This window comes from Salmo trutta, chromosome 34, assembly GCF_901001165.1.
Source record: "Salmo trutta chromosome 34, fSalTru1.1, whole genome shotgun sequence".
Lineage (NCBI taxonomy): Eukaryota > Metazoa > Chordata > Actinopteri > Salmoniformes > Salmonidae > Salmo > Salmo trutta.
Window position 1 is genome coordinate 31,703,520 of NC_042990.1, and position 14,911 is coordinate 31,718,430.

General features: G+C 44.1%; 1 protein-coding gene across 8 annotated transcripts in view; it reads right to left on the bottom strand.

Moving 5' to 3' along the window:
* Nucleotides 1–5,394: 5,394 nt before the first annotated feature.
* Nucleotides 5,395–14,911, bottom strand: part of LOC115174032 (engulfment and cell motility protein 1) — a 163,580-nt gene continuing 154,063 nt past the window's right edge. For all 8 annotated transcript variants that reach the window (XM_029732639.1, XM_029732635.1, XM_029732637.1 and 5 more), the window contains 4 exons: nt 12,082–12,189; nt 10,202–10,284; nt 7,200–7,277; nt 5,395–7,002 (listed from right to left, as the gene is read on the bottom strand). In XM_029732639.1, coding sequence (XP_029588499.1) covers nt 6,802–7,002; nt 7,200–7,277; nt 10,202–10,284; nt 12,082–12,189 — 470 coding nt within the window. In that variant the 3' untranslated portion in view covers nt 5,395–6,801. The remainder of the gene's footprint in view (nt 7,003–7,199; nt 7,278–10,201; nt 10,285–12,081; nt 12,190–14,911) is intronic.

Below are 14,911 nucleotides of genomic sequence, written 5' to 3' on the forward strand. Positions count from 1 at the left end.
TGACCAGGGCAGCTGTAGCAGGGCAGAAATCTGATTAACTGACTTGTTGGAAAGGTGGCATCCTATGACGGTGCCACGTTGAAAGTCACTGAGCTCTTCAGTACGGGCCATTCTACTGCCAATGTTTGTCTATGGAGATTGTTTGATTTTATACACCTATCAGCAACGGGTGTAGCTGAAATGTCCGAACGGATTTGAAGGGGTGTCCACATACCTTTGGCCATGTAGTGTATTTTACAGTTGATGGTTTTTGTTTTCCTGCCATCAGGCATGTATGGTATACCTTCAGATAGATCATTTGAGGTGGATAATTAGGAAATAAAGAACAATGTGAATGCAGAGCAAATTAAGCTCAAAATAATATCCATTTGTCTTGATTCTCTTGGAAAATAACAGCCTGCTCAGTCAAGATAAGCTTCCTCTCAGATAATTAAATTATTTCACCCTGTTAATTCTGCTGCCCCTACGGCCATGAGCACTCAAGTTATAGGATTGACTGGGGGTGTTTGACTGCTGCTCAGAATAAAATCATTTTCTCACTGGCTTGATCTTTTAACAGCTTTCTTGGCTGGAATGTTTTGTTTTAAAATGGCAATCTGCGATTGGTGATGAATGAGTGATATACTGTATAGCCATTGATTTTTTTTAAAAGAATAAAATGTATAACTGTATAGCTTCAAAGTCCAACACTGTATAGCTTTCAGTGTCTAGATGGTTCAGTTACTGTTTAAAAAGTGGGCTATACAGGACTGTATTCATCAGTGCACACTGTAGGAAAACGTTGTGCAACAAAAACAAGCATTTCTTATTGGACAAATTCAGATTAGTCCCTCCCTGTTTCAACCTGTTTACTTCCATTTGGTTCTTAGTGAATACACCCCATTTTCTGTTCCAAACCAGACTGAGAATGTGTTCCACCTTAACTCCAAGATTGGTGCCCTCAAGCAAAATAGTGATGTGAGGAAGATCTAAGGATGGAACTGGCCATGGTATCAACAACATAAATAACAAATCGCTCCTGTCTCTCCAATGAGAGCACAGCATTGATCAGATGTGTTAAGAAGTAAATCATTTCAAAGCGCACATACACTCAATAAGAAACAATGGTGATGGATGAAGAAAAATATTGTGGAACTTGTGAACCAAAGGCATTCTACTTCAATGTTTCCAGGTTTGTAAAATGACTCAAGTATGATGCCAGATAGTCAATACAGCCCAGGGGATGGTGGAATAGCAGGGGTGCAACTTTCACTGGGGACATGTCCCCCCCCCACATTCTGAAATTGCATTTTTGCAATTTTGGGTTCCAGGGTTTGGTCTTGGTTGGCCAACTCAGGGCTACCTCCCAATTATCTCTACTTCCTCCTGAAGTATGCACTTGTTCACTTTGAAAGGAAATTACTGGCAAATGGAACCCCATCCCATGCCAACACCAATTTAAAAGTTGTGGGAAGTAATGAGCGAGTGTACACTTTAGTAGGAAAGAGATAATTGAGACATACCCTACGGTAGGTGTAGAGAGAGCATACCCTACAGTAGGTGTAGAGAGAGAGAGAGAGAGGTTTGTGAGCGTGCCATGAAGAAAAGTGTTTCCCGTTCCCATCAGATTTGATTAATGTGGCCTGCTTTAAGGGGAGAGTAGCTGCACCCCGCTATGCCGAAACCTTTAGCGGCTTTCACACACACAGCACAACCTCTCTCAACTTCAGATGAGATGAGCTAAGTCTTCACTCACAGGCGAGGCCAGGGTGCACTCACAGTTTCTCCTTTGGGTGTCTGAATAAGTGAAGGTGATGTGTTGAAGCACTACAGTGCTTTCAGAAAGTATTCATAGCCCTTTACTTATTTCACAGTGTTACAGCCTGAATTCAAAGTGGATTCAATATTTAAAAACATTCTCATCCATCTTCAAGCTCTGTCAATTTGACTGTTGATCATTGCTAGACAGCAATTTTCAAGTCTTGCCATAGATTTCCAAGCTGATTTAAGTCACAACTGTAACTAGGCCACTCAAGAACAATGTTGTTGTGTTGGTAAGCAACTTACAAGTTAGATTTGGCCTTGTGTTTTAGGTTATTGTCATGCTGAAAGGTGAATTCATCTCCCAATTTCTGTTAAAAAGCAAACTGAACAAGGCTTATCTCTAGGACTATGCCTGTGCTTATATTGTAGCTGTACTCCGTTTATTTTTATCCAAAGAAACTCCCCAGTCCTTACCGATGACAAGCATACCCGTAACATGATGCAGCCACCACCATGCTTGAAAATATGAAGAGTGGTACTTAGCGATGTGTTGTGTTGGATTAGCCCCAAACATAACACTTTGTAGTCAGGACAAAAAGTACATTTCTTAGCCAATTATTTTGCAGTATTACTTAAGTGCCTTGTTGCAAACAGGTTGCATGTTTTGGAATATGTGTTCTGTATAGGCTTCCTTCTTTTCGCTCTGTCATTTAGGTTAATATTGTGGAGTAACTACTATGTTGTTGACCCATCCTCAGTTTTCTCCAATCACAACCATTAAAATCCCTGAGCAGTTGAATTCCTCTCCAGCAACTAATTTAGGAATGATGCCTGTATCTTTGTAGTAACTGGGTATATTGATACACCATCCAATGCCTAATTAATAACTTCACCATGCTCAAAGGAATATTCAGCCATGTTAATTTTTTTCTTGATTTTGTTTTTCTTCAGGTGACCTGACTACCTCATGAAGTTGGTTGAGAGAATGTCAAGAGTGTGCAAAGCTGTCATCAAGGCAAAGGGTGGCTATTTTGAAGAATGTTAAATATAAAATATATTTTTTTAATTCACTTTTTTGTGTTATTTAATAATTTTGATGTCTTCACTATTATTCCACAAAGTAAAAATAAAGAAAAACCCTTAGGAGTGTCCAAACTTTTGACTGGTACTGTCACGTTCTGACCTTAGTATGAGGGCATTTTTCCATAGTAGATTGGTCAGGGCGTGACAGGGGGGTGTTTTAGTCTATGTATTTTGGGTTTTCTGTTTTCTATGTGGGTTGTCTAGATTGTCGTTCTATGTTGTATTTTCTATGTTGGTGCCGGGTATGGTTTCCAATCAGAGGCAGGTGTTTTTCGTTGTCTCTGATTGGAAGCCATACTTAGGCAGCCTGTTTTTCATGGGGTTTTGTGGGTGGTTGTTTTCCGTTTCGTTGTTTGTACCTGACGGGACTGTTGTTGGTCGTTTTGTTATTTTGTGTTTTCATTAAAAGTAATTATGAGCACTTCACACACCACATTTTGGTCTCCTTTAGACGACCCGCGTTACAGGTACTGTATATAATTGCATGTATGAGATGGTGTAGTTATTCAAAAATCATGTTAACCACTTACATTTTTTTTAAATTAACCCCGTTTTTTGTGGTATCCAATTGGTAGTTACTGTCTTGTCTCATCGCTACAACTTCTGTACGGACTCTGGCGAGAAGAAGGTCGAGAGGCGTGCGTCCTCCGAAACACGACCCAACCAAGCCGCACTCCTTCTTGACACAATGCCCACTCAACCCGGAAGCCAGCCACACCAATGTGTCGGAGGAAACATTGTGCACCTGGCGACCGTGTCAGCATGCACTGCGCCCGGCCCGCCACAGGAGTCGCTAGTGCGCGCCAAACCCTCCCCTAACCCAGACGATGCTTGGACAATTGTACGCCGCCCCATGGGTCTCCCGGTCGTGGCCGGCTGCGAGCCTGGATGCAGTGCGAGCCTGCGATGCAGTGCAGAGAATGAGTCCATGCAACTTATTATATGATTTGTTAAGCACATTTCTACTCCTGAACTTATTTAGGCTTTCCATAACAATGGGTTGAATACTTATTGACTCAAGAAATTTCAGCTTTGACATCATGGGGTATTGTGAGTAGATCAGTGACACAAAATATAAATGTATTACATTTTAAATTCAGGCTGTAACACAACAAAATGTGGAAAAAGTTCAGGGGTGTGAATACTTTCTGAAGGCACTAATTTGGCATGTCATTGATTTCTAATTGAATTGCTCAACTTCATGGTTTTTGAACTAACATTATTACTTCACTTCAGACTGTGAACCTGCGCAGATTGTGGCCTTCTTCTGACAAGTCTACAGATTCTAAGGAGCGTGTGAAATGTATGTCTGAGCTCTTGAGGCAACGCACAGAGAGAGAGAGAGAGAGAGAGAGAGAGAGAGAGAGAGAGAGAGAGAGAGAGAGAGAGAGAGAGAGAGAGAGAGAGAGAGAGAGAGAGAGAGAGAGAGAGAGGAGAGAGAGAGAGAGAGAGAGAGAGAGAGAGAGAGAGAGAGAGAGAGAGAGAGAGAGAGAGAGAGAGAGAGAGAGAGAGAGAGAGAGCGCAAGAGCAAGAGAGAGAGAGAGAGAGAGAGAGCGCAAGAGCAAGAGAGAGAGCGAAAGAGAAAGAGAGAGAGAGAGTGTGGAGAGAGAGCGGAGAGAGCGGAGAGAGAGAGGGGAGAGAGAGAGAGAGAGAGCGGAGAGAGAGAGGGGAGAGAGAAGAGAGAGAGCGGAGAGAGGGGAGAGAGAGAGCGGAGAGAGAGAGTGGAGAGAGAGAGAGAGAGAGAGCGGAGAGAGAAAGCGGAGAAAGAGAGAGCGAGGAGAGGGAGAGAGAGGGGAGAGAGAGGAGAGTGAGAGGGCGAGCGACAGAGAGAGCGAGCAGAGAGAGAGAGAGTGAGCGGAGAGAGAGAGAGCGAGCGGAGAGAGAGAGAGATAGAGGAGAGAAAGAGAGAGAGGAGGAGAGCGAGAGAGGAGCGAGAGAGGGCGAGAGAGAGCGGAGAGAGAGAGAGAGGAGAGAGAGAGCGGAGAGAGAGAGAGAGGAGAGAGAGAAAGCAGAGAGAAAGCAGAGAGAGAGCTGAGAGAGCGAGAGGGGAGAGAGAACGGAGAGAGGGAAGAGAGAGAGAGCAGAGAGAGAGAGAGAGCAAGGAGAGAGAGCGAGGAGAGAGAGAGTGGAGAGAGAGAGCGGAGAGAGAGAGCGGAGAGAGAGGGGAGAGAGAGAGAGAGCGGAGAGAGAGCGGAGCGAGAGCGAGTGGAGAGAGCAGGAATGACAAGAAACACTCCCTCTGTCTCACTCTCCCGCTATTACTCTCCCTCTGTATTTTCCTCTCCATCTCTTCCTCTCTCTGTATCTCTCTCTCCTGTGGAAGAACTCTGATCCAAGAGACTGCCACGTGCAGTACCCATAGAACTGCTTGCATGTCATTGTATGTTTTTTTTTAAATCGACTGTATAGAAAGCCACATCAACAGTAAGTGATGCAGTATTGGTATTTTTAGTGACAGGAGATTTGGTGGCATGGACACATACAGAATAACAAAAGCTCATACCAGGTAGAAAGACATAACTAATAATATCATATTTACAGTAATAATAGAATATGCAACAAGAGATGTCAGTTTCCTTAAATCTTTAATGTAAACAGCAGGTTGAGGGGCTTTCAGACCTAGATACGAACATCTGAAGGTATTAAATAATAAATCATATTTGAAATGTCCACTCATGATTCGCTTTTAAATAAAATGTACATGAACCTCCAAATTCTGACGGCCACATAGATCTTGAAAACAAAACAAGTTCCCTTTATTAAAAACACAAACAGCCCCAATACTGTCTACTTGGCAGCAGCACAAATATCACTACATTACACCATCAGCATAACAAAGACCTTTATTTTTTTATTTTTTCTGCTCAATATTGCTTCGGAATGTTACAGCAGTCGCAATCGAGCCTGATCGAACGGTATCAAGATAGAGGAAAGAGACAGGTGTACATCTCAATAAGCATGTAGCTATTAAAGTTGTGTGTTTGTTTGGGCTAAGCCAGTGTGTGAGTACACAGTATGCTCAAAGCAGCCGTGATATGGGGATAGAAGGCTTCAGGAACTTCAGAGGCAGTTTCCTGTTTTGTATTACAGTGCCAGGTTTTAGAACAACACACTTATTGTAACAGTCTAGAGACAGTATGTGAAGTATGGAGTAAGATACCTGGGAGAAAAACTCTAAATATACACTTCATCATCTTAAATACACTTGATCCTTTCTTCCTCTCAGAAACATTACCTACCACGTAAATGTAAAACAGATACTGTGTCTGAAATAGCACCCGATTCCCTACATAGTACACTACTTTATTCCCTGTATAGTGCAGTACTTTTAATCCTGGTCAAAAGTAGTGCACTATATAGAGAATAGGGTGCCATTTTGGACACACCCAGACTGTTGGAGAGATAAAAACTTAACGTCGCTCAAGACCTCTTTACAGTCTCTTTATGAAATGAGCCATCTCCTCACATCCAACGGCCTGTCGAAAGTCAACAAAACAACCAAGCGTTTATCAAAGAGCTTTTCTACAACAAACCCCAAGCAAATGACATATGCTTCAGTGAAGGAGTGAAGAGTGTGCAGGTTTTAAGGTGAGAAGAACACTGTGACGACATCTTGGAGAGTGACAACCAAACAACAACGTTTAGAGACCATTGAGCCCATTAGAAGAACATGTCTGGTTTAGGACCCAAAGCACCCATATGGATGCTTCCTGGTTTGGTCTCCATGGTGATGGGATGGTTCAGTCAGTGGGCCGCAAAAAGTCATTAAGTGCTGCAAACCTATTAAAACGCACCCTTTAATTAAAAAAGGAAGTTTAGCAAGAAGGAAGGAAAATTGTTCAACAGAATCCTTTTTCTGTCACTCATCATTTCATCGTAATTGTTTTATTTTGAATTTTTTCCAGTTGCCGTTTTAGAAAAAAGAGAATCGGTTGGTCCAGTCCAGTAGCTAAGTTATTTTGAATGGTTGGTTAGTTAGTTGCAGTCATAAACAAAGTCATAGTTGCTAGGTTCTTTGGGAATGGGGGGAGGGGCCTCTGGGATCTGGATGTTCTCCAGGTCGAGGAGGCGGAGCTTCATCTCCATGGAGAGCAGGGTGTCCATGTCTGACTTGGTGAAGTCACTGGTCATCTCCTTCCCCAGGAGGGCGTTCAGACCGTCCGTCCACACACAGTACTGAGGAGAGACAGGAGAGGATAAGTACATACAGACAGACAGACGACGCACCCACCCCTGCACACACCCATAGCAGTGTATTAACATAAAGTGTCCCATGTCATGCTGGAGAATGGACGACCTCCACTGACTTCCTCTCAGTCCATCTGTGAAAGCTGTCATTGGCTGGGTGACCGTGCCAGCTGCCTAGTGCTTACCTCATGCTTGTCCGGAGCGATGAAGTTTAAATACTCGTCTGACTCATAGAGGACGGAGAAGGCCAGCTCCTGAACCTCCTGTAGCGAGAGAGAGGTAGAGAGAGGGGGAGAGAGAGGAAGGGGAGAGGAAGAGAAGGAGGGAGAGAGAGAGAGAGAGAGAGAGAGAGAGAGAGAGAAAAGGACGGAGTTCAATCGTAGCACTGTCACTAACATGCTAATGAGCCTCTCCTCTCCTCCTGCTTTGACTCTCTAGCACCTTCCCTCCCCAGCCACTCCAACACCAGATGGCTTGGCTGTCGTGTGAGCCGGCGCCACGTGCTGGGTGCCAGGGGATGGAGCATATCGAGCAGGGGGACGGTTAGGGGACAGAAAGGCATTTTGAGACATACGGTTGTCCAACACTATATATTGAAATGCAGCCTAGGTCTGTGACTGCCCTGCCAGAGAGTGGACTCCACTCGTGTTCCCATTCACATAGCCTAAACTTGGCCTAGGAATCAGCCTGCCAGTCAGGCAGCCAGCCAGTCAGTCAGCCAGCCCACAGACCTGTAGGCCCATTCTTCCAGACACCATATTCGCCAACAAAGTAATAAAGGTCCAGGTGAGAGAGGATCGGTGCTCCTTTGTCTTCAAGAATATATTTACAGGACCTAGCTAATCCTTCAGTGTTAGCAGAATGTATGGGTTTCTAATCAGTACTGAGATCCTACAGACACTGGGTCTGGGCCTACATACCTGCTCGAAGGAAGGGCTAACAATGATTTCATCTGGGTTAAGATGTCTATACATAGAAGATATAGAGGGATTTGGGTTTAACTAGGCTGACATGTCAACAGCCACCTTAACAGTGGGTTAATACACCTTGATATTGTGCTGGTTATTATTTTATCATATAAGACACAGATACACTGACAGATACTATTTTTAAGCAATAAGGCCCGAGGGGATGTGGTATATGGCCAATAAACCACGACTAAGAGCTGTTCTTAGGCATAATGCAACGCAGACCCTGGAGGTGCCTTATTGCTATTATAAACAAATAAATGTTTTGTCATACCCGCGGTATAAGGCCTGATACGCTATGGCTGTTAGCCAATCAGCGTTCAGGGCTTGAGCCACCCAGTTTATAATGTCATAAGACACAGCCAAACTAACAGATACTGTACTGTCATAGACACACTGACAGATATTGTACTGTCATAGACACACTGACAGATACTATTATAAACTCAGCTAAAAAAGAAACGTCCCCTTTTCAGGACCCTGTCTTTCAAAGATAATTCGTAAAAATCCAAATAACTTTACAGATCTTCATTGTAAAGGGTTTAAACACTGTTTCCCATGCCTGTTCAATGAACCATAAACAATTAATGAACATGCACCTGTGGAACAGTCGTTAAGACACTAACAGCTTACAGATGGTAGGCAATTAAGGTCACAGTTATGAAAACTTAGGACACCAAAGAGGCCTTTCTACTGACACCAAAAGAAAGATGCCCAGGGTCCCTGCTCATCTGCGTGAACAGGCCTTAGGCATGCTGCAAGGAGGCATGAGGCGGCATGTAGCCTAGTGGTTAGAGCGTTGGGACAGTAACCAAAAGGTTGCTAGATTGAATCCCCGAGCTGACAAGGTAAAAATCTGTCATTCTGCCCCTGAACAAGGCAGTTAACCTACTGTTCCCTGGTAGGCCATCATTGTAAAAACTATTTTGTTCTCAACTGACTTGCCTAGTTAAATAAAGGTTAAATATAAATAAAAAGTCAATGAGGACTGCAGATGTGGCCAGGGCAATAAATTGCAATGTCTGTACTGTGAGATGTCTAAGACAGTGCTACAGGACAGACACCTGATCATCCTCGCAGTGGCAGACCACGTGTAAAAACACCCGCACAGGATCGGTACATCCGAACATCACACCTGCGGGACAGGTACAGCATGGCAACAACAACTGCCCGAGTTACACCAGGAACGCACAATCCCTCCATCAGTGCTCAGACTGTCCGCAATAGGCTGAGAGAGGCTGGACTGAGGGCTTGTAGTCCTGTTGTAAGGCAGGTCCTCACCAGACATCACCGGCAACAACGTCACCTATAGGCACAAACCCACCGTCGCTGGACCAGACAGGACTGGCAAAAAGTGCTCTTCACTGATGAGTTGCGGTTTTGTCTCACCAGGGGTGATGGTCGGATTCACGTTTATCGTTGAAGGAATGAGCGTTACACCGAGGCCTGTACTCTGGAGCGGGATCGATTTGACACGGTGTGTCACAGCATCATCGGACTGAGCTTGTTGTCATTGCAGGCAATCTCAAAGCTGTGTGTTACAGGGAAGACATCCTCCTCCCTCATGTGGTACCCTTCCTGCAGGCTCATCCTGACATGACCCTCCAGCATGACAATGCCACTAGCCATACTGCTCCTTCTGTGCATGATTTCCTGCAAGACAGGAATGTCAGTGTTTTGCCATGGCCAGCGAAGAGCCCGGATCTCAATCCCATTGAGCACGTCTGAGACCTGTTGGATCGGAGAGTGAGGGCTAGGGCCATTCCCCCCAGAAATGTCTGGGAACTTGCAGGTGCCTTGGTGGAAGAGTGGGGTAACATCTCACAGCAAGAACTGGCAAATGTGGTGCAGTCCATGAGGAGGAGATGCACTGCAGTACCTAATGCAGCTGGTGACCACACCAGATACTGACTGTTACTTTTTTTTGACCCCCCCTTTGTTCAGGGACACATTATTCCATTTCTGTTAGTCACATGTCTGTGGAACTTGTTCAGTTTATGTCTCAGTTGTTGAATCTTATTATGTTCATACAAATATTTACACATGTTAAGTTTGCTGAAAATAAACACAGTTGACAGTGAGAGGACATTTCTTTTTTTGCTGAGTATATAAGACACAGGCACACTGACAGATACTGTTATATAAGACACAGATATACTGACAGATAATATACTGTTATATAAGACACAGATACACTGACATACTGTAGATACACTCACCTTGTTCTGCTTCAGAGATCCCTTCTCCTTCATGTGAGGACAGTCCTTACCAGTGACCACCGCTTTGATATCGGCCACGGGTACTGTGGGAGGAGGAGGAAGAGGAAAGGAACGTCAACATCAAGGAAAACATCATTTTATCATCCTCATCATCAGTTAGTTTACATTACATTTTAGTCATTAAGCAGATGCTCTTATCCAGAGCGACTTACAGTTAGTGCATTCATCTTAAGGTATCTAGGTTAGAAAACCACATATCACAGTTCTGTTGACATGCTGCATCAACTACTAACAATGTCAACAACAACCATCTTTAGGCACCCTGCCAGTAAACGATTATTTAGCAAGTGTAAGTTGTCAGTTGTCTTTTTTTAACTTCTCTAGGGTAGGGGGCAGTATTTTGACATCCGGATGAAAGGCGTCCAAATTAAACTGCCTGCTACTCAGGCTCAGAAGGTAGGATATGCATATTATTAGTAGATTTGGATAGAAAACACTCTGAAGTTTCTAAAACTGTTTGAATGATGTCTGTGAGTATAACAGAACTCATATGGCAGGAAAAACCCAGAGAAAAATCCAACCAGGAAGTTGAAAATCTGAGGCTTGTAGTTTTTTCAATTGATTACCTACTCAAACTACAGTGACTTAGGGTTCATTTTGCACTTCCTAAGGCTTCCACTAGATGTCAACAGTCTTTAGAACGTTGTTTCATGCTTCTACTGTGAATATGGAGCGAACAAGAGGGCCTGGAGTCAGATGAGTGAGGAAATGACATGAGCTCAGAGGCGCGCACTCACGTGAGTGTGAGCTGTGTTCCTTTTCTTTTCTGAAGACATTGGAATTGTCCGGTTGGAATATTACTGAAGATTTATGTTAAAAACATCCTAAAGATTGATGCTATACATCGTTTGACATATTTCTACGAACGTAAATAAAACTTTTTTTTGACTTTTCATCGTGACATTTTGCGCGCGCTTCCTGCATTTGGAGTAGTGGACTGAACGCGCGAACAAAAAGGAGGTATTTGGACATAAATGATGGACTTTATCGAACAAAACAAACATTTATTGTGGACCTGGGATTACTGGGAGTGCATTCTGATGAAGATCATCAAAGGTAAGTGAATATTTATAATATTATTTCTGAGTTTTATTGACTCCACAAAATGGCGGGTTTGGTTTCGTGTCTGAACGCTGTACTCAGATTACTGCGAAGTGTGCTTTCGCTGTAAAGTTTTTTGGAAATCTGACACAGCGGTTGCATTAAGGAAAAGTGTATCTATAATTCTTTGAATTACAGTTTAATATTTTATCAACGTTTATGATGATTATTTCTGTAAATTGATGTGCTCATTCACCGGAAGTTTTGGGAGGCAAAACATTTCTGAACATTACAACGCCAAAGTAAAATGGGGTTTTTGGATATAAATATGAACTTTATCGAGCAAAACATACATGTATTGTGTAACATGAACTCCTATGAGTGCCATCTGATGAAGATCATCAAAGGTTAGTGATTCATTTTAGCTGTATTTCTGGTTTTTGTGACGCCTCTCCTTGCTTGGAAAATGGCTGTGTGGTTTTTCTTGTCAAGGTGATGTCCTAACATAATTTAATGCTATGCTTTCGCCGTAAAGCCTTTTTGAAATTGGACAATGTGGTTGGATTATCGAGAAGATTATCTTTAAAATGGTGTAAAATACTTGTATGTGTGAGAAATTTGAATTATGAGATTTTTGTTGTTTGGAATTTGGCACCCTGCTATTTCACTGGCTGTTGAATAGTGTGTCCCGCAGGTCACGTCCCACATACCCAAGAGAAGTTAAAGGAAAACTGACAGTTTGTTTGACCCAGAGCAGTACTGGTGTTGCTACTACTCACATTTTTCCTGTAGAGAGTCATGGGGCACCTCTCCCTGAGGGCTCTCCTCCAAATCTCCGTAGTGCAGGACTTTATGGTTCGGAGACAGTCGACAGTACCAGAACTTATCTATGGAGAGAGAGAGAGAGAAAACCAGGGTTTAATGCCTAGATCAATGGATAAAATCAAAAGCAAATCAGTGTATGATGAGGGAGGAAAGGACCAGCATAGAAGACCTACAAACCTGTGAAACAGACAGTAATACATCTCGATTCTGTACTGTATAGACCAGAACCACCCAAATCATATTGATGCTGTTTTCTAAAGGCTGCAACACCAAACACCAAAACCCTAACACTATCCCATATGGACAGTTAGAAACAGACAGTGAAAGTGGCACCTGAATCAGGTCAGGTGAGTGATGCTATCATGTGCCTGAGGTGGCTAGCGTTACTGAAGCCCGGCACTAGGGTGCTATCACCTGCTGGGCAGCTGGGGCCAGCTGGCACGCCTGAGCACTGTGGGCAAGCCTCCCGTAGAGCAAGACCTTTCACTTTATTCTCTACCCAACGTGCCAGCTCTTGCCCTGCCTTGGCACGTCCCTGGCAGAGCAGAGCTAGGCAGGGGAGGGTTGGCTGGCGCACGCATGGGCGGCACAGTCAAAATCCTAATTGCTGAGAATAGACATTTGGCAGCAGGTGACCGGCGACAGGGAGGCTGGCTTGTGCTGGTCTGTATGGACTGGCTGTGTCGTGTCTAGTGTAGTGGAGCTGTGAGGAGAGAGACTGACTGCTTAGAGAGGGAGGGAGGGAGAGAGGGAGAGAGGGAGTGGAGAAGGAGAGGAGAGGAGAGGGAGAGGTGGAGAGGTGGAGGGGTAGGGAGAGAGTGAGAGAGGGAGGGAGGTGGAGAGGGAGGAGAGAGAAGGAGAGTGAGGGAGTGAGGGATGGAGAGGGAGAGTGGGGGATGCGAGGGAGGGAGTAAGGAGTAGAGAGAGAGGGAGAGAGAGAGAGAGAGGGAGAGAGAAGGAATAAAGGAAGGGAGGAAGATATCTAGCCTCCAGACAGAACGCTGCTCAGATTGTCTTATTTTATGGGCTGTTGTTTTGTTTCTGTTTCCTCAGCTGTTGGAGATACAACACAGCCATCTGACGCTCATCTCCAAATCACTCCCATTCATCATTCATTTCTCAGCTAACTGACTAAGAAAATAAGGTTTAAAGGCTTTTAGATGCATTTTTGGTACACATAACATTTATACAACATAATGGTACGTGTATCCATATGGCTTCTGCTGACATATATGTGGACATAGAAGTATTTGGTGTCTGTTCTGCACTTAAAAAGACAGAGGGACTTGACTCTGATGCTGTCTGTCAGGTAGATACTCAGCTTTAAGGAGAGTTTCCCTAATACTGTCCTGCTGTCTGTCAGGTAGATCCTCAGCTTTAATGAGAGTTTCCCTAATACTGTCCTGCTGTCTGTCAGGTAGGTACTCAGCTTTAAGGAGAGTTTCCCTAATACTGTCCTGCTGTCTGTCAGGTAGATACTCAGCTTTAAGGAGAGTTTCCCTAATACTGTCCTGCTGTCTGTCAGGTAGATCCTCAGCTTTAAGGAGAGTTTCCCTAATACTGTCCTGCTGTCTGTCAGGTAGATCCTCAGCTTTAAGGAGAGTTTCCCTAATACTGTCCTGCTGTCTGTCAGGTAGGTACTCAGCTTTAAGGAGAGTTTCCCTAATACTGTCCTGCTGTCTGTCAGGTAGGTACTCAGCTTTAAGAAGAGTTTCCCTAATACTGTCCTGCTGTCTGTCAGGTAGGTACTCAGCTTTAAGGAGAGTTTCCCTAATACTGTCCTGCTGTCTGTCAGGTAGATCCTCAGCTTTAATGAGAGTTTCCCTAATACTGTCCTGCTGTCTGTCAGGTAGATACTCAGCTTTAAGGAGAGTTTCCCTAATACTGTCCTGCTGTCTGTCAGGTAGATCCTCAGCTTTAAGGAGAGTTTCCCTAATACTGTCCTGCTGTCTGTCAGGTAGATCCTCAGCTTTAAGGAGAGTTTCCCTAATACTGTCCTGCTGTCTGTCAGGTAGGTACTCAGCTTTAAGGAGAGTTTCCCTAATACTGTCCTGCTGTCTGTCAGGTAGGTACTCAGCTTTAAGGAGAGTTTCCCTAATACTGTCCTGCTGTCTGTCAGGTAGGTACTCAGCTTTAAGGAGAGTTTCCCTAATACTGTCCTGCTGTCTGTCAGGTAGGTACTCAGCTTTAAGGAGAGTTTCCCTAATACTGTCCTGCTGTCTGTCAGGTAGATCCTCAGCTTTAAGGAGAGTTTCCCTAATACTGTCCTGCTGTCTGTCAGGTAGGTACTCAGCTTTAAGGAGAGTTTCCCTAATACTGTCCTGCTGTCTGTCAGGTAGATCCTCAGCTTTAAGGAGAGTTTCCCTAATACTGTCCTGCTGTCTGTCAGGTAGATCCTCAGCTTTAAGGAGAGTTTCCCTAATACTGTCCTGCTGTCTGTCAGGTAGATCCTCAGCTTTAAGGAGAGTTTCCCTAATACTGTCCTGCTGTCTGTCAGGTAGGTACTCAGCTTTAAGGAGAGTTTCCCTAATACTGTCCTGCTGTCTGTCAGGTAGATACTCAGCTTTAAGGAGAGTTTCCCTAATACTGTCCTGCTGTCTGTCAGGTAGATCCTCAGCTTTAAGGAGAGTTTCCCTAATACTGTCCTGCTGTCTGTCAGGTAGGTACTCAGCTTTAAGGAGAGTTTCCCTAATACTGTCCTGCTGTCTGTCAGGTAGATACTCAGCTTTAAGGACAGTTTCCCTAATACTGTCCTGCTGTCTGTCAGGTAGGTACTCAGCTTTA